At 39.5% G+C, this 22,821-nt stretch overlaps 1 protein-coding gene across 2 annotated transcripts in view; it reads right to left on the bottom strand.

Moving 5' to 3' along the window:
* Plekhh2 (pleckstrin homology, MyTH4 and FERM domain containing H2) overlaps positions 1 to 22,821 on the bottom strand; it is a 97,693-nt gene that overhangs the window by 55,793 nt on the left and 19,079 nt on the right. For both annotated transcript variants that reach the window (XM_040737694.1, XM_040737695.1), the window contains exons 3-6: positions 10,857 to 10,919; positions 4,851 to 5,000; positions 2,574 to 2,657; positions 1,961 to 2,042 (exon numbers count right to left, since the gene is read on the bottom strand). In XM_040737694.1, coding sequence (XP_040593628.1) covers positions 1,961 to 2,042; positions 2,574 to 2,657; positions 4,851 to 5,000; positions 10,857 to 10,919 — 379 coding nt within the window. The remainder of the gene's footprint in view (positions 1 to 1,960; positions 2,043 to 2,573; positions 2,658 to 4,850; positions 5,001 to 10,856; positions 10,920 to 22,821) is intronic.

Genomic DNA, 22,821 nt, shown 5'->3' with positions numbered 1-22,821 from the left:
TTAATCTAGTGGTTCTCAACCATCTTCATGCTGTGGCCTATTAATATAGTTCCTCATTTGGTGACCCCCAAGAAGAAGATTATTTCCATTGCTACTTCAAACTGTAATTTTGCCACTGTTACAAATTGTAATGTAAATATCTGAAGTGCAACCCCAAAGGGGTCACTACACACAGGTTGAGAAACAATAGTTTAACCCATCTTCAGGACTCTTTATATTGTTGCTTTTAACATCAAATGCATGGAGGTCCCAGGAAGAAAAGTTCCTGAGGAAGTTAATTTCAGAGCACTGGGAAAGCAACAGAAGGTGAAATGTATTATGCTAAGTACCAACTGATAATATGGAAAAGTATTTCTAGTGTATTTCTTCAGGGGGGATCTTTGAAGTTTTCTAGTTGATCATCTATCACAGAACTGAGTCACAATGATATAGTAATGATTATGTACATTACTTCTCAAATTCCATGGAACCTGCAGCTGTGGGCTTAACCAATGTGAATCAAAAATACTTAGAAAAAAATCTGTCTCTACTGAATATAGACAGATACTTTACTATGATTCTCTAAAAATACAATCTAAGAAATATTTATACAATATCTACCTTTTATTAGGCATTTTAGCAGCATGAAGATGATTTAAAGTTACGGGAGAATGTGTGCAACATATTATGTGCAAATCCTGGGTCGTTTTGTTTAAGGACCTAGAATATCATTAGAGTTTGCTATGCATGGGGTCCTAGCCTCAGTCTTCTGTGGATACTGACAAAAAACATACACACTTGGTGTGTGTGTGTAATATGCAAACATTTTGTACATATAGACATTATAATATGTACATATATATTTTGTAAATACATTAAATCTAGCATACATAAGGTATCTACGCTCCAGTCTAAGCCTAGTTCCCAAGGATCAGAACCTCTTAGTATACAAAACCCAAGAGACTGTCAATGAAGACTAGAATTGCAAGCCAGGGATATCATTGAAATTAACAACCTTTTGCAAATAGAATTGGTTCATCCAACCTATTTCAGAGAAGGTGAGTGGCAGGAAATCAGGAAACCTTAATTCTCAATATGGACCTTCAGATCAGTTATGGCAGTGTCTGGTTTTTTGTTGTTTTTTTTTTATCATTCAGATGGAGGAAATGAAAGCAAGTATTAACATGCTCTAAACAAATTGCCTAGCCAGGTGTAGCGGCTGACACCTGTAATCCCGGCTGATAATGCATGAGTGAACTAAGTTATGTGACATTTGCAGCAACCAGAGGCGGCACCTGAGAACCACAGAACACATCCCAGTTGCCTTCAAAGAACACCAGATTCAGGGGCATGTTCAGAATGCATGAAGCCTTCAATGCAGATACAACTAACTATACCACACTGCTGACTTGTTAATCCCACTAAAGGGTCTATTCTTCCTAAGGCCAAAGTCTAAGTCTTGGAATGCTGAAGTGCAAACCTCTAACAAACACAAACACCCCCACCATTTGGCTTCATATCACCTTCCCTGTTCGGGCAAAATTATCAGAGCAATGTAGCACTGCACTGCTTGGAAGGACCAAAAACGCTACTGGAGTCAGCACCAGTTGCCTGTGACACCTGAACTGCAAGGCTGACATTAATATGTAGTAGTTTCAGCAAATTGGATTCTTTGCATCTTAAATAGATTGTCTTTTAGAAGAGAGAGGCAAAATTACTATGCAGTCATATTTTCTATATAATAGACCCTTTGATAAATAGATATATCATTATTCATCTTTTTTTTTTTGCCTTTGATTCCTCAGTCCAACATCCCTTGGGTACAGGATTCAGGTTGGTAGGAGAAATTATTTTTCATTTACTGACAATAGCAACTTATGTGATATTCTTAATTTGATCCTTAAAACATGGGCAAAATGATAATAAACTCCTATATAGCCAAATAAGTTCAGCTGAGTTATCTTAATGGAAATCTATGTACCTTGCAACTTCGACTGTATTGCTCTTATCTCTTCAGATTGATTTTGGTTGATGAAACGAAGATTCTGATTCTCCACTTCCAGCTGAAAGAATATAATCATACTATTCAATCTAGGAATAACATTTTTAAATGCACTAATAAATTATAAAATTTAGAAAATGACAATATATAATTACTCTATTTGCAAGCTGGTGAACTTATCAGCACTGATTATCAACTTCAACAATTATATCATCAATATTTATTTGTCCAGAGCTAAAATTTTCCAACCCTATGTATTTCCCACTATAAAACAATTTTAAAACTATTTCAGCATTTAGTTTATGCTTCTCAGATATCAAACCTATTAATTGTATGATATATACATGCAATGTTCATAATTATCTAAAATTAACTCATTATAATGTGGCTATTTACAGTCGTCATGAGTCTATCAATATTTTAATTTTAAAAGTATAACAGATATTAAAATGAAAGTCTATCTCAAATTTACCAAAATATAGGACCATAATAACCAGTTAATTGATTGGAATTTTATGTCTCACTCAGGGTTGTATATTCTGAAGAGTTTAATCAAAAGAAGTAAATAAAGGAAAAATATAGCAATAAGTACCTCATTTAACTTAACTGTTACCCATTCCTTGATCTTAGCTGCCTTCTCTTCTATTATTTTAGCTTCTTGTACTCTCACTTGTTTCTGAAACAACAACAACAACTTGTTTAGGTCAAACATAAGCTCCTTGGCTTGGAGACATCGCATTGTAAAATATAGAAGGCAAATTCACTTAGGACCTGTTTCCAGGTTAATACAGATTTTTTCCAGACAGAGTAATCCATGCCTGTAATCCTCACCCTTGGAGGCTGAGGGAGGAGGATCACGAGGACTAGAGCCAGTCTGAAACAGTAGATCTTGTTAAGGAACAAAACAACAGATGGGGTAGGAAAGGAAGGAAAGAAAATCTGTTTCACAGACAAAGAAGTCAAAAAGCCCATGCAGATGTGATGATACACCTGTCGCTGTGGGAGCAAACCTCCGGGCATGTCCAGGGGTTTTCTAGATTGGGTCAATCAATGGGAAAGCCCCCTTAAATCTAGTAAAATGGCACTATTCCATTGAGTGGGGCCTTGGGCTGAATAAAAGGAGAAAGTGATGGACTGTACCCTCACACTGGGAAATACAAAACTGTTCCTTCCTCAAGTTGGTTTCGTGAGGTGTTTCGCTGAAGCAACAGGAAAATGTCTACCTAGTACCCCAAGCACTGCTTCGAGCCGTGTTTCTCTCTTCCTTTCTCACACAATGAAGTGAATCCCCTAAGTATATCAACAAAATGAACCATCTCAGGACCAGTAGAATTGGATCAACTAAGGTGGTGAGAAGAATCATGAATCCACTTAGGAGCAGGGCTGTTTTCTCCCTCAAACACTGGTTTAAAAAAAAAAGGCAGAGGCAGGCGGATCTCTGTTAGTTCGAGGCTGGGCTGGGCCAACAGCCTCCAAAACAATACAGAGAAACCCTGTCTCGTAAAAACTAAAAAAAAAAAAAAAAAAAAAAAATTCCAGGCCGGGCATTGGTGCACCCCTTTAATCCCAGCACTCAGGAGTCAGAGGCAGGCAGATCTCTGTGAGTTCGAGGCCAGCCTGGTCTACAGAGCGAGTTCCAGGACAGCATCCAAAACAATACAGGGAAACCCTGTCTCGAAAACAAACAAACAAAAAATCCAGAAAAACAAACAAAGAGAAATTCTAATTCACATTTAACAGCCTTAAAACCTGGTCACAAAACTACTGTGAGTGTGAATAGTGTACACAGCACAATGAGTGGATTGGGCTGCTAGAAATCAGGAAAAAAAAAAACCAAAAAAACAAAAACCCACTGGCCTAAAACTCTGACCCAATAGAAAAGTGAAAAATTTAATAGATTTAACAAACATAGAAGTCACATTAAAATGTTATTAAATGGCTACTTTAGTAACCATTGGATCCTAATATAAATTTTTGTTGATTTTTGAGATAGGTATTACTCTGTAGCTCAGGATAGCCTCAAACTCATGGCAATCCTCCTGCATCAGCCTCTCAAGTGCTGGGATGATAGGGACCAACCATTACACCCAGTTCCCAGTGAATTTTTGTCATAAAACTTACAGTATTCTATGTGCTCAAATAAGGCAGCTGAAAACTATACTTTTTTAAGCAGACGTAGGATTAGTGCTAAATATAAATCTATACGATGGTCTGTAAATACTTTTTTCTTAGATAGCCTCATCATGCTGTCCAGACTGGCCTCACACTAATGATCCTCCAGGATTCTGGGACCACAGGCATGGACCACCATACCCAGTTTGGCTGAAATGTTTTATGAACATAAATGCCTGTTATAAACTAAATACTTCCAAATGAAAAACATCACATTTAAACTCTAAAGTCTGAATGTTAAATAGCATTGACACATTTTTTAAAAACTACTTAAATCTGGGACCAAAGAGATGGCCCATGAGTAAAAAGGCACTTCTGCCACGCCTATGATGTGAGTTCTATCACCACCCGGTGAAAGGAGAGAACCAACTCCTGTAAAGTTCCCTCTGTCCTCTACACATAGCAACACGCGCACACAGACACACAGACACACAGACACACAGACACACACACACACACACACACACACACACACACACACACACACACACGCCTTAAAATGTACCAGATCTTCCCTTGAAGCCTTGAGTCACCCAAGACATGATGGGAATAGCATTTTTACTTGTACCCGTTACCAACACATGTGACACAGTCCTACAAGTCAGAGTTCCCCTCCAGGTAAAAAGATCTCAGCTAGGTCTTTAATTACATATTAATGAGTACATATTAATACAACTGATGATTCAGTTTTCCTAACCTGCTCTTCAAGCCGCAGCTCCAGGTTCTGAATAATGTCATCCTTTTCCTGCATTACCGACTCCAGATCTTGACACTTCTTATAGAGCCGAGTCTCTGACTCACTGGTTTGAATATTAGCTGCCTTTAGTTTCTCCTCCATAACTTGTACCTAAATTCAGAGGGTAAAATAGTAACATTATGGCACACTTAATACATCATAGTTCTAAGCTTTTAATTTCACTTTAACATTAGGTTCTTAAACTGTCACAAAGTAAAAACTATTAATCGGCAAGGTATAACATGTTATGATGATTTCAAAATCTGAACACTATTTTGACAAGTGGTGTTGTTACCTTCAGGGTTGGCACCAGAGATCACCAGACTGCTGCGTTTACATAGGACGAGGCACATACTTACTAGAGCAATGTGTGCAAAGTGTTCCTATAGAAGCCAAAGTTTCTAGTCCCATCTCCCCGTGTCTGTTCCACTATGTTCACAGCAGCACTATTTGTAATAGCCAGAACCTAGAAGCAACCAAGATGCCCCTCAACTGAATAGTGGATAGAGAAAATGTGGTACATTTACACAATGGAGTACTACTCAGTGGGGAAAAACAATGGGATCTTGAAATTTGCAGGCAAATGGACGGCACTAGAAGAAACCATCCTGAGTGAGGTAACCCAGTCACAAAAAGACAAACATGGTATGTATTCACTCATATATGGATTTTAGACATGGATCAAAGAAGTGCCAGTCTGCAATCCCACTGGCAGAGAGGTAGGGAAACAGGAAAGAACTTAAGAGAGGTATGCATGGTACCCCAGAGAAGGAGAATGAAACTAGATCTCCTGAGCAGATTGGGAGCAGGGGGCGGGAGAAGGGCGTGGGAGTTGGGAAAAAGAAAGGGTAAGAAGAGGAGGAGAGAGGAGGTGAAGGGGGAGCAACACGGTTAAGTTGGGGAAGAATAGGGGAGAACAGGATGAGAAATACCATAACAGAGGGAGTCATTATAGGTTTGAGGAGAGATCTGGCACTAGTGAGATTTCCAGAGATCTACAAGGATGACACCAACTGGCAAACTAAGCAATAATGGAGAGACTACCTTTAATACCCATCCCCGATAATGAGTTTGATGACTACCTTATATGCCATCCTAGAACCTTCATCCAGTGACTGATGGAAGCAGAGGCAAACACCCACAGCTAAACACTGAACTGAACCCCTGGAACCCAGTGACAGAGAGGGAAGAGTGATGAGCAAAGGGGTAAAGAATGGGCTGGTGAAACCAACAGAAACAGCTGACCTGAACAAGGGGGAGCTCTTGGACCCCAGACTGACAGCTAAGAGGCCAGCATGGGACTGATCCAGACCCCCTGAATGTGGGTGTCAGTGAAGAGGCCTGGACAATCTACAGGGCCCTGGACAGTAGATTAGTATTTATCCCTGGCATACAAATGGACTTTGTATGTCCATACCACAAAGAGGGATCCTCTCTCAGCCTGGACTCTTGGGGGAGGGCCTAGGCCCTACCTTGAAGGAAATGACAGACTCTGTATATCCACTATGGGAAAGGGAATGGGGATAGGGTGGGAGGCTAGAGGGGCTGGGGGAGTGCGGGAGGAGGAGAGGGAGAGAGAGCTGGGATTGACATGTGAAGCAAGTTTGTTTCTAATTTTAAAAAATGTAATAAATAATAATAAAAAAAGACCATAAGGAAATATTAAAGAAATATGGTAAGTGATGAGATAAGAATCAACTTAGATGGCCTGGATAATAACACATTTTTGGGAGAAAACTGAACTTAGGTTAGAAAGAAAGATTTAAAGCCGAGATGAGTCCAGAAACAGGCAGTAGAAGGCATTTAGTGGGGGTTCATTAATTTATTCACTTAATGAATGTTCTCCAGTTCCAGCAGGAAGGCACCGGTGAATAAAACAGACCGTCAAATCTCTTCCTGTATCCAAGCTACTCTTCAGTGGAAAAAGAGACAATAAGTGTAATGATAGACACATACAACTCAGCAGTACAGTATATGGCTAGTGAGTGTAACAGGCGTCAGGCTGGTGGGGGAGCCATGCTTCATTTATGTTTTGGTTTGGTTTGGTCTTTTATGTTTTCAAGTTTTTTGTGACATGGTTTTTCTGTGTATCCCTTGCGGTCCTGGAACTCAGTCTGTAGACCAGGCTGGCTTCGAACTGAGACATCCGCCTGCCTCTGCCTCCCCAGTGCTTGGATTAAAGGTGTGAGCCATCACTACCTGTCTCATTTTTAAATGTCTAAACCAGACAGACCCTGCTTGGATCTTCTGCAAAGTACACAGAGGCAGACAGAATCTCCAAAGGGCATGTGTGCCAAGTCTGCTCACTCACACAGACTGAGTGTGTGAATTTACCCAACTCAGTGAGGTTGACTCATCGTCACCACTTTCTGATTTGCCCGTTTCTCTTTCTGCAGATCCCAAACCCAATGCCCACACTGTAGACTTCATGGGAAGGTCTAAATAAGAGAGGTGTTTGTGATAGACAGAAAGCAGAGTGTTGAGAATGCTACACAGTGTTCTATAAATAAATATCACTATAATATTCTTAATTTTACCAGAAGCTTGGCAATTACAGGCATATGAAGAAAAATTAACACTTCTGAGAAACTGAGGATGACCGGTTTAAACAAAAGCAAACCTTTCCATCATTTTAATAACATCAGAAAAATCGTAATGAGTCCTTAAAGCCAGTTGACATTTAGACATGTTTGACTAAAGGATATTTTTAGCAGGAAGCTCTGAAGGTGTGTTTGGTTTTACTTTTTAACCATGAATACCAGGTTTCATCTGTGGGTTCACTGTGCAAATGTAACTTGGATTCAGATGCCAAGACTGTTCTAAGAGACACACAAACACACGCAGCTGGAAACTTTGAAAACAAAAGCAGAGTTTCAAAACAGGAGGAAAATGTATTCTGCTCTTCAAATAATAATTTAAGTGGCCTTAGTTTTGGATTCTTTAACATAAAGCAGTGATTTTTCTTTGATGAACTATAAAAAAGTCAATACCAAAGACATTTTCCATGGATAATAGCCCAGCAGGAGAAAAACAGACAGTAAATACTCAATCTCCCAAAACTAATATGTCAGCTCCCTTCTGAGAATAAAAGAATAGAAGGCAAACCTCAAGAAAGACAAGTAGAGAGGTTCAGTCAGTTATGCGCCTGCTGTGCAAGTGTGAAGATTTGAGTTCAGATCCCCAGAACCCAATAAAAGCTGAGCATGGCAGCTCCCAGTGCTTGGAAGGAGGAGAAAGGAAGATCACTGCCCACCAGTCTAGGCAATGCCATGAGTTCTGTTCAGTCTTCAATAAAGGACTCTGCTTCAAAACATAGAGGACCTCATCAAAGAATCCTCTTCATGCAGGGTTAATAAAGACTCCTAAGTAGAGTGCAGAGAAGAAGTAATCGTAGCGTGTTGAGCGCAAAGTGCGATCTTTATACATGCCACTTCCTCTTACCAGGCCTCAGGAGTGGGCAGTGGGATGAGGGTAAGAGCAGAGGTCCAGAAGACTGCTTTGAAAATACGTCTTCTGGATGACCAAGTTCCACAGGGCTCCCAGCCTTCCTCGGTAATCGCCACAAATAAGATGTCTACAGAAACGTTTTCCTTACAGAAGGAACAAGCAGCCCTTTTACAATGTCCTACCGCAAACACACGGAAAACAGCCCAGTTCTTTTTCCATTCATTTAACCTTAACCAGACGAGAATGTTAGCCAGTAACAAACACCTACCAGGGGGCTGGAGAGATGGCTCAGCAGTTATGAGCACTGCCTGCCCTTCCAGAGGACCTGGGTTCAATTCCCAGCACCTACACTGCAGCTCACAACTGTCTGTAACTCCAGTTCCAGGGGTCCTGATACCCTCAGAGAGACATACATGCAGGCAAAACACCAATGCATATAAAATAGTTTCATGAACACATAGACACCGGCAGAGAGAGAGAGACAGAGAGACAGAGAGAGACAGACAGAGAGACAGACAGACAGAGACAGAGAGAGAGAGAGAGAGAGCAAGGAATTCAAATAAACTTCGTACTCTCAGAGAGGTTTTTTCCTTCTGGGTAAATTCCTATCTGCTCCCACTTAGCATACCCTTGGCCCATTTCCCCTAAGCCTCTTTGATTGTGAAACCCCTAAGCTACTCTGCAGCAAGGAACTAGCTCAAGCAGACTTGATGCTCATATACCAAAGACAGGAGGACTTGTCTGTTTTGAAATAATTAATTTTATATTATATGAACCTCAGCCCAATTAAAAAACAATAACATGGGGCTAGAGAGATGGTTCAGCAGTTAGTAGATCATACTGTTTATCCAGAAGACTCAAGTTCAGTTCCCAGCACCCACAACAGCCTGCAACTCAAGCAACTCAAGCTCTCACAGGCACCAATACCACTGTTCTATGTAGGCACCAACATCCACATGCGTTCTCTCTCTCTCTCTCTCTCTCTCTCTCTCTCTCTCTCTCTCTCTCTCTCTCTCTCTCTCTCTCTCTCTCACACACACAAATTTAAAGTAAATGTTAAAGAAAAACAAAACCGGAAGCAATTATGAGATGTTTGGGAGAATTTTGAATGGTATCTAGTTATTAGACACAGGGTGGAATTTTTGGTAATATTTTTGGCATGGCAATGGTACTGTGGTTGGGGTTTCAAAGAGTCTTTTAGATTGGTTGCTTTGATTTCACTCAGCTTTATTCATGGGTACAATCATGCGATATCTGATTTGCTTCCAAATAAATGATCCGTGTAGGGTTGAGTGGAGGCAGCAAGTGACTAGTGGCAGACAAACCACAAGTTAACTAACCCCGAGAGTTCATTATGTCATTTCCCTACTCTTACGTGTGGTTGGAGTGTCATGTAATACAATTTTAAGACTTCTTTTCAAGTATAAACAAGAAATCAAGGATTGGGGTGGATTGGTATAGCCACTCTAACAATGTGCTGTGTAAAATCTGGTCTAGGCTCTAGACGGAAGACGATTGGCGTACGGACAGAACACCTGTACTGTGCATTCCTTAGAAAGAATTCTGTATTGACAACTGCTGTACTGTGCATTCCTTAGGAAGAATCTGTATTGATGCTTTTGGAAATTGTTGGTTTGAGTGACTGTGATAAAGAGTTGTTTCATAAAACAAGAATTTGAGATATTGATTTGAGATTATTAGAGAGTTTTAAGGCTGGGTGTACCCATCCAAACCATCCACTTACTACTCTCAAGGCTCAGAAAGGGCTAAGTGACTTACCAAACCATCACCTAAAGAACTAAAGCAGTATTTTAAAAACGGAATGAAAATGCAGGAAAATACCCTTTTTTCCTTTTTTCTTTTTTCATGACAGGGTTTCTCTGTGTAGCCCTGGCTATTCTGGAACTCACTCCACAGACCAGGCTGGCCTTGAACTCACAGAGATCCTCCTGCCTCTGCCCTCCTGAGTGCTGGGATTAAAGGTGTGCACCACCACTGCCAAATAAAATAATCTTTCTTAATGTCACAATTCAAGCAAACTTCTAATTTCCTCTCAAACTACTTTTAAACTCATGCATTTGGCATTTCTTATCCATAAATACTAATATATGAAATATACAATTTTGTGCATATTTTCCTAATATAATTCTAAGCATTTGCTCTATTAATTTTCAGGAAAATGATTTTAAATAATTGTTCAACAGTTCATAGCTTTAAGTTTATTTACTGATTCTTCTACAATAGAATTCATATCATTTTCAATTCTTTATTACTATGCATAAAGCTGATATGACCATACTTATATATAAAACTTAATTGCAATTGGGATTTCTATTAAAAGTCATATTTGGAAAATCCTTAAAAGAACAAAATAGAGTTCAATTTTTCCACTCTGTGGACTGAGCTCATGAGCAGTCACAATGATGAGAGATATTCAGGAAGGTTGACAGCTATCCTGCTATTATGAGCTAAGCAGTCTTTATATGCATAGAGACAGATAAAGATTAAATTATGCTCTACCTGTTGAAAAGCCTTCTCTGCTTGACGTTCAGCATCGATTACTTGTCTCTCCAACTGTTGCATCTGTAGGTGAGGAAGGGTATAAAATACACAAACATTTATATTTGCCCTTTGGGAAAAGGCTTTGAATCTCCAAATGTCAGCAATTCTTAAAAATATATGAAGTAGTCCATTGGATATGAATTACAAGTAACACATTAAAAAGCACTTGGTAGTTTAAAAATTGATAAAATGTCAAAAGTCTTGATGCTTTTAATACATTGAAGTCCATTCATTAGTACATATCTTGGTAACTTTATAAGGGTTGTTTGGTAGTTCATAGCATTGGTACTGTTCATGTTTTCATTCTTCAATATGAAACTTCATATACCACAGGGATGTTCATCAATAGATAGGATATTATTGATCAATACATACTAAGAATAATAAAAAGTAAGACTTCAAATGTCATATTTGCTTTTTGGTCAAAAGCCACGATGAAATCAGGGAAACGTATATTCTCACAGACTCACTTGGATGGTATATTCAAATCGCAGCCAAGGCACCCTGTAGTCTTACAGAATGATGGAAGGATATAAGAGTCTTATTAAACACAAATACCAAAATAAGTATGGAAAGCGCAAGGTTAAAGGATCCAATGATAATTTTGTTTTTTGGTTTTTTGTTGTTGTTTTTTGAGATAGGGTTTATCTGTGTAGCTTTGTAGACCAGGCTGGCATGGAACTTACAGAGATTTGCCTGCCTCTGCCTCCCAAGTGCTGGGATTAAAGATGTGTGCCACCACTTCCCAGTTAGGAACCAATGACAATTAAGGGATGTGTGCTACGTGTTGAGTACACAGCCATAAGGTAAAATTCAAGTCTTTTCTCTTGAGCCTGTAGTTGGACCAAGTTTAGAGCGACCTGTGATTGGATCTGTGTTCTTTGTCATTCTCCCAGAACTCATGGTAAGCTTCCAACTCTCTGCACCCCTGGGCTTCCCTGAAGGACAAGAGAGAGAGAGAGAGAGAGAGAGAGAGAGAGAGAGAGAGAGAGAGAGAGAGAGAGAGAGAGAGAGAGAGAGAGAGGAGAGAGAGAGAGAGAGAGAGAGAGAGAGAGAGAGAGAGAGAACACATGCAACACAGACAAGACAGACTCTTCCAAACAAAGAAAAGAGATGAAAAGGGGGTACAGATAAGGAAAGTGTTCACATTTGTCTTTCAAAAGAATGTCAACTACAGCTGCTGCTTTCTCGAATGTCCTGCTGCTACTCCATCGTTGAAAATTTAAAACATCTTTTTGCTGACAAGGAACACATCTCAGTCCTTTTATGTGGGCTACACCATACCTGGAGGCCTCCAATAGGTGTCCTAAGTAGAGAGTCGGTGAAGAGGCTCAAGGGGCTTCTCGGGAACCATACGTAGTGTAAAGATCAAGATGTAATTTAGAATTTATCCTTTGATAAGCAGCTGGTAGTCTGCCTGAAATGTGTGGGTCTTATGAGGATTATGAAGGAAGAAATGTGTTTAATACATACCCATTGGGTACCTCATTCAAGCAGCAATGCCTAATAACCTGCATCAAATAATAAAAGGCTGCTGTTCAGATATAGTCATTATGCTTAATGAATTTATTCCCCCGGTTAGAGTAATGATGGCATTTGGTCACTGTTGTTATGCGTTGCTGGGCTTTTTTGCCTCCAAACAATTCAGAAAATGAGAGCTGGTGAGTAATACGTCTGTGCTGTTGAAGGACCACTTGACATGTGGCAGGTCCAATGTAAGACGGACAACATAAGGTAAGCATCAAATACATACTTCAATCAATAACATTTTTATATTTATCCAAATAAATTTTATACTAACTCTAGGTTAAAATACTTGAGATGCATTGCATTAAATAAAATATACCATTAAAATTTATTTCATCTCTTTCTCATTTCGTTCATGCGCCCATTAGAAAAATTCAAGTTACACAGATAGTTCATATTAAAGTTGTACGCATAATAAAGGTATATAGTATTTGTTGTCATCGCATACAGTAATTTAAAGAATAACAATGACAGAACTTTCTAAAAGGCAGTATGTTACAGGGATTGAGATTTATCAAGAAGTCGTAAATATTTGGACATGTTTATAGGTGTATCCCAAGTGCATACTCTGGACCTTAGATGTCTTTACTCTTTGCGAAATGTTTCAAACATTAAATGACCTTAAATGCATCTTTATTGAACTTTTGTTTAATTAGGCATACACTATACATAAACAATTGGACAAGCAAATATCTCTTGAATATCTCTGGAAATTTCCTTACCAAAACATCTACTCTACTACCAGACAGACGGCAAGTTCGACAGAACTATGCTGACAATTGTCATCCCTACGCTAACTGCAATCCATTTTCAGAGGACCTTTTGTACTTCTGTTGCCCTAACCCACTTTGTAAAGGTATTGACTAGATTCCAAGGAGAAACAAATTCACAAACCTCGATAGTCAAATTTCGCTGGTGAAAGGAAAAGAAAAATTTCTGCAGACTTATAAATATTGTGTATGATTGTCTTTCCTTGAGAGATATTTGGCTTCTGTGGTAGGTAGATGGCTCAGTGGGTATTGCTAAGTAAGAGTAAAGGCCTTTGTTCAGGTCCCCAGTATCCATGTAAAGCTGGGCACAGTGCTCTTATGGCCAGATAGGAGGCTGAATGGACAATGTCCATAAACTAGCCTGGTATAGCCTAAAGTAAGCAAGACACTCCACCTCAAACAAGATGGGAGACAGGGACGGACACTTCTAGCCAACCACTGAAACACACATTCATCTGCACTTACACAAACACACACATACATCACACACACACACACACACACACACAAACAGATTTATTGAAAGTATTTCCTTTGTAGTGATAACAGGAAGGGCAGAATCCAGTCTCTGTTATTACATACCTAGTACAAGTCTTCATACACCATATTAAGTCTTATAAAGTATTGATGAGATGACAAAGATCTGTAAGTACCATGTGTACTTCAAGAATGGCCATGATGGCTAATTCTGAAGGCTAATCTCACTGAACTAAGAAATGCCTAGGATAACAGTAAAGCACACTTGTGTCTGTGAAGTTATTTCCGGAGATGGTCAGATCAGAAAGCCTCTGACCTAAAGAACAGATTAAGGCTCTGATGGGTGTGAAATTACCATGGCATTGTTGGGAACTGGTAAAAGGTAGGAGGAAGAAGTAGGCCTAGATGGAGAAAGTAGGTCATACAGGATGGGGCGAGTCCTAGAGGCCAGTATCTTCTTCCCTGGGTTCCTTCCTGTATCCCCTTTCCTATACTTCCTGAACATCATGGCATCAGACACTCTGATTGATGCTCAACATTTTCACCCCATGATGGACAGAAACCTCTGAAACTGGGCTAAACCAGACCCAGTTCTGTCACAAATTTTGTCAAAACAGTAAGACTATAAAATCGACAGTATTATTCTTACCACTGTCAAATAAATTTATTCCTGCTTCTGTGGCACTACATTATAAGTGTTGAAGGGAGGGTGTGTGAAATCCTTCATGACACGGCACCTTGAGCATACCAGTTTGTTAGTAAAAAATCTAAAAACTAGTAGTTAATAGTAACCTTGCCAAAACCATTTCCATTCTAGAAGAGCTTTATACACATGCATATGCTCCCTTACTAGAAGGATATTATGCATATGCACACACGCCCTTACACACAAACACATAGCACTTTAGAGTACTTTGATATATAAGTAGGCAAAATTTGTTGCTAGGCATGAAAGCACACAGTCTCTTACACACAAACACATAGCTCTTTAGAGTACTTTAATATATAAGTAGGCAAAATTTGTTGCTAGGCATGAAAAGATTTATGTATGGAATTTTTTAAAACCATAGTTTCACAGGTTACTTTTAAAGCCAGTTTCATTTAAACATTAAATAATGGCCCATAAAACATGAAGGGAAAAGTAGAAAGGAAAAGGGGAAATTCGGAAGCAAGAGCTAATTTAGAACCCAAATTTCATTATTAATGAGTGGTGTAAGGGTAGGTGATTTCTTTAATATAACAGGTCTCCATTCCTTGTTTGTAAAATAAGATAACCCTTATTCTAGTATATTTATATCAAAATTAAGTAGTAAGACATCTAGCATAATATTGAATATCTCAATAGGTTCAATTTTTACACAGAACATTTTATAGTAGTATATTTCTACCATACACGTGTATTGCTTTTATGAATAATCTGAGTTGGGATGGTTTAGTTTCAAATGGGCAAACTACATTTAAGAGGTCTAATACACTACTTTACCAATAGTTTGTTACTAGGTTCTATAATTCCTATGTATAAAATGGGAATAATACAGCCTTCTCTATTACAAAATATGCAACTAAAAATAAGAGAACAGGTAAATGTGATAGGTAAATGTAATGGGGAAAGGGTTTAGGTATTTCAATAATTAAAAACACAGTGATAGCATTTGAAATAAAAGTGTCAGGCTTGAGGGTATGGATCAATGACAGAGCATTTATCTAGTACACACAAGTGCTGAGTTTAACCTCCAGTCTCTCTCTCTCTCTCTCTCACACACACACACACACACACACACACACAGAGGGAAAAGGTCAGAGAGAGGAAGAAAGAGATCTGCCTAAAATCAAGGGATTTTTCTATAAATAGTAACACATTCATACAGTTAGACACCATATAGTCATTATAAATGTGTGTAGATGGATAAAATATTATTAAAATATTATATGTGGGATTCATTTAAATATAATTCTGGGAGCTATAGATCCATGTACAGATGGATGGATAAGCATTAAATATAGAAGATACACACATGAAGGCATGTGTTTAAAAAAATCTCTCCAATGGGGACTTTCAAATATATACATATGTGAAAAGATATCAATGACATATTTAAATACAAAGCAGGTGCTGAGGGTGTAGTTCTGTGGTAGAGTGCTCAGTTAGCATGCAAAAAGGTTTGGGTTGTCACAAAAAAAGACAAATATAAATCATATATTGATGGGGAAGTCCTGTGTATAAGTCAATAAAGTACTGTTGGCCAGTAGGAAAGCAAGTAGGTGGGACTAGGAGTTGAGGAGGATTCTGAGAAATGGAGACACAGACAGACACCATGTAGACCGCCAGAGTAAGAGGTCTGGACCCTTTTCTCTAGTAAGAGAAATACTTAGATTAACAATTATAGGTTAAATACTTAAGTCAGAGATAGACAGTAAGAAATCAAGCAAATGGCCAACAGCTTTATAATTAATACAGCATCCTGTGTGTTATTTGGGGGTTCAGACATCACGGCAGGGCCCAGGCGACTTGCAAGGAAGACTACATTCTACAATATATGGAATGATATGCAAATATATTACCGGGAAAGCTTGTTTTCACAAAGTAGTGAATATTTTAATTTTATTTATATAGGAAAAACTCATGTATTTTTTATGGGATGAGCTACACACACATCAAGGAACTGTCTAGCTGTCTATATTTATGTCATAGACATGTTAAGTAATGGGAGTTAATTCTATTTTAAAAAAGTATAATGGGAGAGTAAAAAGTATCTTACACTGGAAGCAATAGTCAATCATAATGGCTGTAACAGTCAAAGGTAATTTTGCTTCTTCAGAGAAAGTAGACAGTTAAGAAGATGCTAAAATAGTTTGTGGACTGAAATATAAATGAATAACATACATAGGAAAAAGGACTAAGTGGAGTAGCATCTCACTAGACGGCCAGTGAGTGTTAGTATTCACGTGTCTGTACTGGCCTGTCCTAGGGGTTCTGACAGGATACCCCCTCAGCTGCAGCCACTAAGAGCACCACCTGTGCACATTCACTACGTTCTCTTTTAAAAGGGCTCTGCCCACCTCTTTCTCTCCTCTCTCTGTCTGTCTGTCTGTCTCTGACTATCTCTCTCTCTGTCTCTCTCTGCCTCTCTCCTCTCCCACCCCTCCTGTCCCCAGAAGCCAGACTCCCCACTTCTCTTTCCACCATTTTTATAATTCTTTTCCCTCATAAAAAAATCCCTCCCCTTGAACTCTGTCACATGGCCTCTTTCTCTCTCGAGCTTCTTTTTAAAAATTACAACAGTGGCTGGGCTGTGGTGGCACACGCCTTTAATCCCAGCTCTGACAGGCAGAGGCAGGTGGATCTCTGTGAGTTCAAGGCCAGTCTGGTCTACAAAGCTCCACAGAGAAACTCTGTCTCAAAAAACAAACAAAAAATTACAACAATGGGATGATGCCACTGATTATTAAGAGGTCAAAATGGTCTTTGCAAGATCACACAGTGAGATGACTATTTATAGTCAAGAGCCTGAGCAAACTAAATTAGCTAGTTACAAAGAGCAAAGTAAACCCTGAAGCCAATAAAAGGGGGCAAGCTGATAAAGGTTACAGGAGAGATAGAAAAGGGAAAAATAAAAAAGCTAAGAACTGTTCATTCAAAAGAACAATACAGATGATAAATTCCTGATAGACTGATAAAGCAACAATATGAAAAAAAACCACAAATGATCAATGTCAGTAATTCAAAGTAGACGTGCAGAAACTTGGGGGGAAAATAACAGAATATCATGAGCAACAACAATTGAACAACTTGGACTATACATGTGATCTCTTTTAAGGACATAAAATAGCAAAGATATTTCAAAGAGAAACGTTAGCATAATGGCCTTGTATCTAAGAAACACATCATACTATCTAAAACCTTACAAAAGGAAAACTCCAAGACTATGTAGCCTTGCTAGTGAATTCAATTAAAGATGAGTATAAGAATGACTACAACCTCAAAAAACCCTCTTCCAAGATGATGTTTCCCAGTACACTTTATAAGGCCAGTTATGGTCACATCCAAAGATCAGACTAATAGCTTCATGGTACAATGTCAGAAGTCCTTAATAAAGTACCAATAGATCAAATCCAAATATATACATACAATGACATTAGTATTCTTGACTTCCTGGCATGGGCAAAGGGGCAGACTACATAGAAGTGGTTTCTAGGACTTAGAACATGGGAAGGAAACTGAGAACAGAAATTTCTCATCCTTATTTGTATTGGTTATATATTTTTACCATATGAATATTAATTTAAGCCCCCCAATTTAAATACCAAATATTTAATCAAATTCTAAAATATACAAAGAAAACATGAAGAAATCCAACTAATATATGAGAGAATAAATAAAATATTAAAATAAAATTTTTAAAAAATCAATGTTCATAAGACCAATTTAGACCAAGGTAAACATTGGACTATTGTGTTGAGGAATCTCAGACTATGTTTTAGGGTAGTCAGAGGACAACTGAGCATAGAACATATTGCTAGGAGGCCAACAATTTTTAAAAGGAGAAATTACGTAAGAATAAATGAGGTGGAAAACAATTCAATACTCAGTAGATAGTCTCATACAGCCTTCAAAGGTCCTCACCTTGTGGTAGTCTATCCCTTTCTTCACTACCTGGGACTGACCCTTGTGACGACAGGTTACTGTGGAATGATGGACTGTGACTTCTGAGGCTATGTCACAAAAGACACCACATTTTCCGCCTTGAGCCTCTTTGGACTACTTTCTGTGTTCTCAGATAGCCCTGCTAAAAAGTCTCCAAGCTTAGAAACTGAGGCCTGCTACCAACACCAACTTTCCAACAGCCATTTGAGTGAACGATTTTGTACCCTCTGGCTCCCATCAAACCGTCAGCTCACTAGGTCAACATGCTGACTCAGCTACACCAGAGAGATAAGCTAGTTGACACTTAGAAACTCTGCAAGATAATAAATGTCCACAGTGTCTTTAAGCTTGGGGTGATCTGGTAACATAAAGTAGATTAAGTAAAAGCAGACTTGAGAAACTACTCTGAGACCAGAAGAAGAGAGAGCATGTACCAGAATAAAGTAAATTTCAATGCACAGGACGGTAAAAATAGAAATGGGGCTTCAATAGCTTCAGTATCTGGGACAAGAAAACTCCAGCAACACACCACTGTCTCAGTTACTGCTCATGGTGCTCACTCATATCTTGGCTTTCTACCCATTTCTCTTGAAGCTGCGCCCAACACCTCTGGCATGCCAGTGTGAACCGCTACCTGATGAGGGATGTTCTTCTGAATTCTAACCTTCTTCCTACTCAATCAACTCTGTGTCTCTCTCAAATAACCAAACACCAAAAAACAAAAATCAAAATGAATAAACAAAAGACCAACAACGTGAAAAAGGCCAAAACAAAACGAAACAGAAAAAAAGAAAGGTAGAATTTATTTTGTGTTGGCCAACTATTGCTGGGCATGGGGCCTTCCCTGAAGTGTCACTGATAGACCCAGGAACAATCCACTAGAAAAAAATTACTTTCCCTTTGCCAAGATTGATCCAGTCCTAAAAAGAAACAGCTCACACAAAGATGATCTCAGCACCTGGGATCACACACCTTTAATCCCATCACTACAGGGGTATAAAAGATAGGAGCAATGTCTTCAGTAGTCAGTATCAGGCATTTGCTCTTCAGCCACATTGAAGATAGGAAGACATTGAAGTCTCAGGATTCTCCAGCCACACTGAAGAGAGGTTACAGTCTGAGGGTTGGTGGAGCCAGGATCACCTTTCATTCTGAGGTAGCAGTAAGAGCTGGTGACCAGCTGCTTTGCTTTTCTGATCTTCAGCTTGAAGCTTGAGCCCCAATATTGGTCTCTGGGTCTTATTTTTCATGCTACAAAATAGCTTTTTGGTTAGGGTTGGGACCCCATGTCTACTTTCCTCCTCTCAAACAAATGATTTTCTTTTTAAGTCTAAAAAATGTCAATTTAAACCATGAGGATACATTCCAGGCTAAATATATGATAAACTATTGATGAGTCAAATGGCAGGTCAATGTCAGAAGAATTTTCTTTATTAATAAGAACGTTATTATTTATTATGTGTACGTATGTGTGTTTACATGTGTGAGTTTATATGCACCACATGCATGTGGGTGTCCACAGAGGCCAGAGGATGCTGGAATGACAAGAAGTCATGAGCTGCTTGACGCAAGTGCTGGGTACCAAACTAGCATCCTCTTCCAGATAAGTAAGGGCTCTTGACCACTGGACCATCTCTCCAGCCCTTAACCACTGGACCATCTCTCCAGCCCTTAACCACTGGACCACCTCTCCAGCCCTGAAGAGTTTTTTTGAGAGATCAATCTGTACTTTTTCCTTTTTATGCCAATGCTGAGGAGATGACTCTCGGTGAGTAAAGTGCTTGCCGTGCAAAGAGCAAGCACCTGAGTTCGGGTTCCCTGGCATCCACATAAAAACTGGGTGTGTCGCCCGAGGAGGCAGAGACAGGAGGCTTCCTAGACAGAAACAGAACTGGTGAGTTTCAGGTTGAATGAAGGGGCCAGTTCAAAAAAAAAAAAAAAGGATGTAAGGCGATAAAGAAAGCTGATGTTGATCCACCCACATGCGTGTGGGCAAGCACACACATCCACATGCACACATCACAGTCTGTTCTTGCAGAGCCATGGTAGCCCGGTGTGTCACTGCGAGTGAATTATTCTCCAAGAGGAAGATCTTGGGTTGTATTACTCATCTTACCCAATGTGGTTCTACCAAACCCTTTTCCACCCCTCCCCCACCTTTGTGGTTTTGTGGTAACACTGAAAAAAACTACTAGTTTTCCCAAGGACAAGACAGGACAGCTGAAGTCTTTCTCGTTGCCTGGCATCTTTCCATCCTAAGGTTTTGAATGGGTTTCAACAGTTAGCATCTTCTCATTTCCAACAGCATTAACAAAATTGCAAGAGCCAGCCTTTGTTCTGGAAATACATTTAGTTCCTGAACAGCGTTTTCTGGCAGACAAGGGGCTGCCGGCCATCCTAACGGCTTCTTTAGCTCCTTGGAGTCTTCCTACCACTCTGGATCCCTCTCCTTCCCTCACCAGGTTCCTAGCTAATCATTGGCCACCTCCCCAAAGTCCCTCGTCACACTCCAACTCCTAAATTTATCATTTATGCTGCTAGTTGTCGTGGTTTAATTAAGGAGTTGAGCTTTAAGTGATGCTACCGTCTGGGTCTTAAGTGTCCCCCAAAGATCCATATTATACAAATTTTCTGTACAGGATGGCGCTAACGGGACTTGATAGTCAAGACTTCAGGAGGTGGGGCCTCAAGTGAGGTCTATAGATAACTGGAGTATGCCCTTGGGAGGGAGGAGAGGACCCTGGCCACTTCCTCTTCCTTCTATTTGCTCTCTAGCCACGAGGGGAGCCATTTGTCTTTCCCACAATCTCCAGCCATGATGTGTGCCTCACCCAGGCCAGATAGCAACAGGACCAGTGATGGACTCGGACTTCCATAACAAAGAGCCTGACGACAGTCTCTTTCCAAGCCAGTTGTCTTAGGCATTTACTAAAGTGGTAGGAAAGGAGCCACTTAACTAGAAATCCAGTGTCTATTTTCCATAACCGCCACAGGGTGAGAAAGGACCAGAGTAGAGGTGATAGAGAAAAACAAGGCATATATGTAATAATCTCAAGCATATCTAAAGAGACACTTCAAGATGATACTTTAAGTATCATGGGGCGGGCATGGTGGCACATGCTTTTAACCTCAAGACTCAGAAAAGGCAGGCAGATCTCTCTGAATTCCAGGCTAGCCTGGTAAACACAGTGAATTCCATGACAGCCATCATATAGAGAAAGCCTGTCTCAAACAAACAAAATGTTTCAAAGATGTTGAAAAGAAAAGGATGGAAAACAGCCGGGCATTGGTGGCACACACCTTTAATCCCAGCACTCGACAGAGGCAGGTGGATCTCTGTAAGTTTGAAGTCAGCCTGGTCTGCAGAGCAGGTTCCAGGACAGCCTCCAAAACAATACAGAGAAACCCTGTCTTGATAAAACCAAAATAAATAAAAGGATGGAAAACATACCAAGAACATTAAAAGCAATATAAAATAATAGAGATTTTGTGCGAGAGTTTTATGAGTAATAAAAGGGTCAATTATAAACAATAATTCAAGAAATAATTCAAGAAAACATAACAATCATAATCCCATAATCCCATGTGTGCCAACATCAAAACAAATATGAAAGAGCTGGAGTGAAATTGAGTGGTAGAGCGAGTGTTTACCCAGTGCAAGGCCCTGGGTTCTATCCCCACAGCCCTGGGAGAAAACTGTGTGCGTGTGTGTGTGTGTGTCTGTGTGTGTGTGCGTGCACACTCATGCACATACACACTATGTGTGATGTGTAAAACTATTTCACACAGGTTTTATTTCAGTTCAGATATTCTTAGAAGTTGAAACAAATGATTGTGCTTCAATAATAATTTCCAAGACAGTGGTTCTCAACCCTCCTGATGCTGGGACCCTTTAATACAGTTCCTCATGATGTAGTGACCCCAAACCATAATATTATTTTCATTGTTACTTCACAACTGTAATTTCGCTACTGTTACGAATCATAGTGTACATATCTGTGTTTTCAGATGGACCTAGGTGACCCCTGTGAAAGAGTCAGTTGACCCCCAATGGGGTCGTGACTCACAGGTTGAGAACCACTGCTCTAAAGAACTCTCGTGTTCAGATTTCCTGTTAAATGATTAAACAATTCGTTTAATTCACAAACGTGGCTTTTCTGTTTACTTTTATATTTATCAGACCTATAAATATACAAACGCAGCAACTAATTCCAAAAGGTTTATTAATGCAGTGGACACTTTCAGCCAATTCTTTTCATATTTGCCTTCATGCTCCACATAGCATGCTTCTATTTCTGTGGGCCTTCCCTTTTAAAAATGATTTCCTACTTGTTTCCTTAATGGGAAAATGAAAATTAGCACTTTAAGCTATCAATCTAGACGCACTTCACATCTCCTATTCCCTCTGCATCTTCGTAGCATCCCTTACTTAAAGCATACTTCAGGATCCTTCTTACTGCTGCTGGGTATGAGACCCGCAACACGTGTCACGTGTGTGACCAAT

The sequence above is a fragment of the Mesocricetus auratus genome, unplaced genomic scaffold (genome assembly GCF_017639785.1).
Source record: "Mesocricetus auratus isolate SY011 unplaced genomic scaffold, BCM_Maur_2.0 Super-Scaffold_100676, whole genome shotgun sequence".
In the NCBI taxonomy this organism is placed as follows: Eukaryota; Metazoa; Chordata; class Mammalia; order Rodentia; family Cricetidae; genus Mesocricetus; species Mesocricetus auratus.
This window is presented reverse-complemented; position numbering and strand designations above follow the sequence as displayed.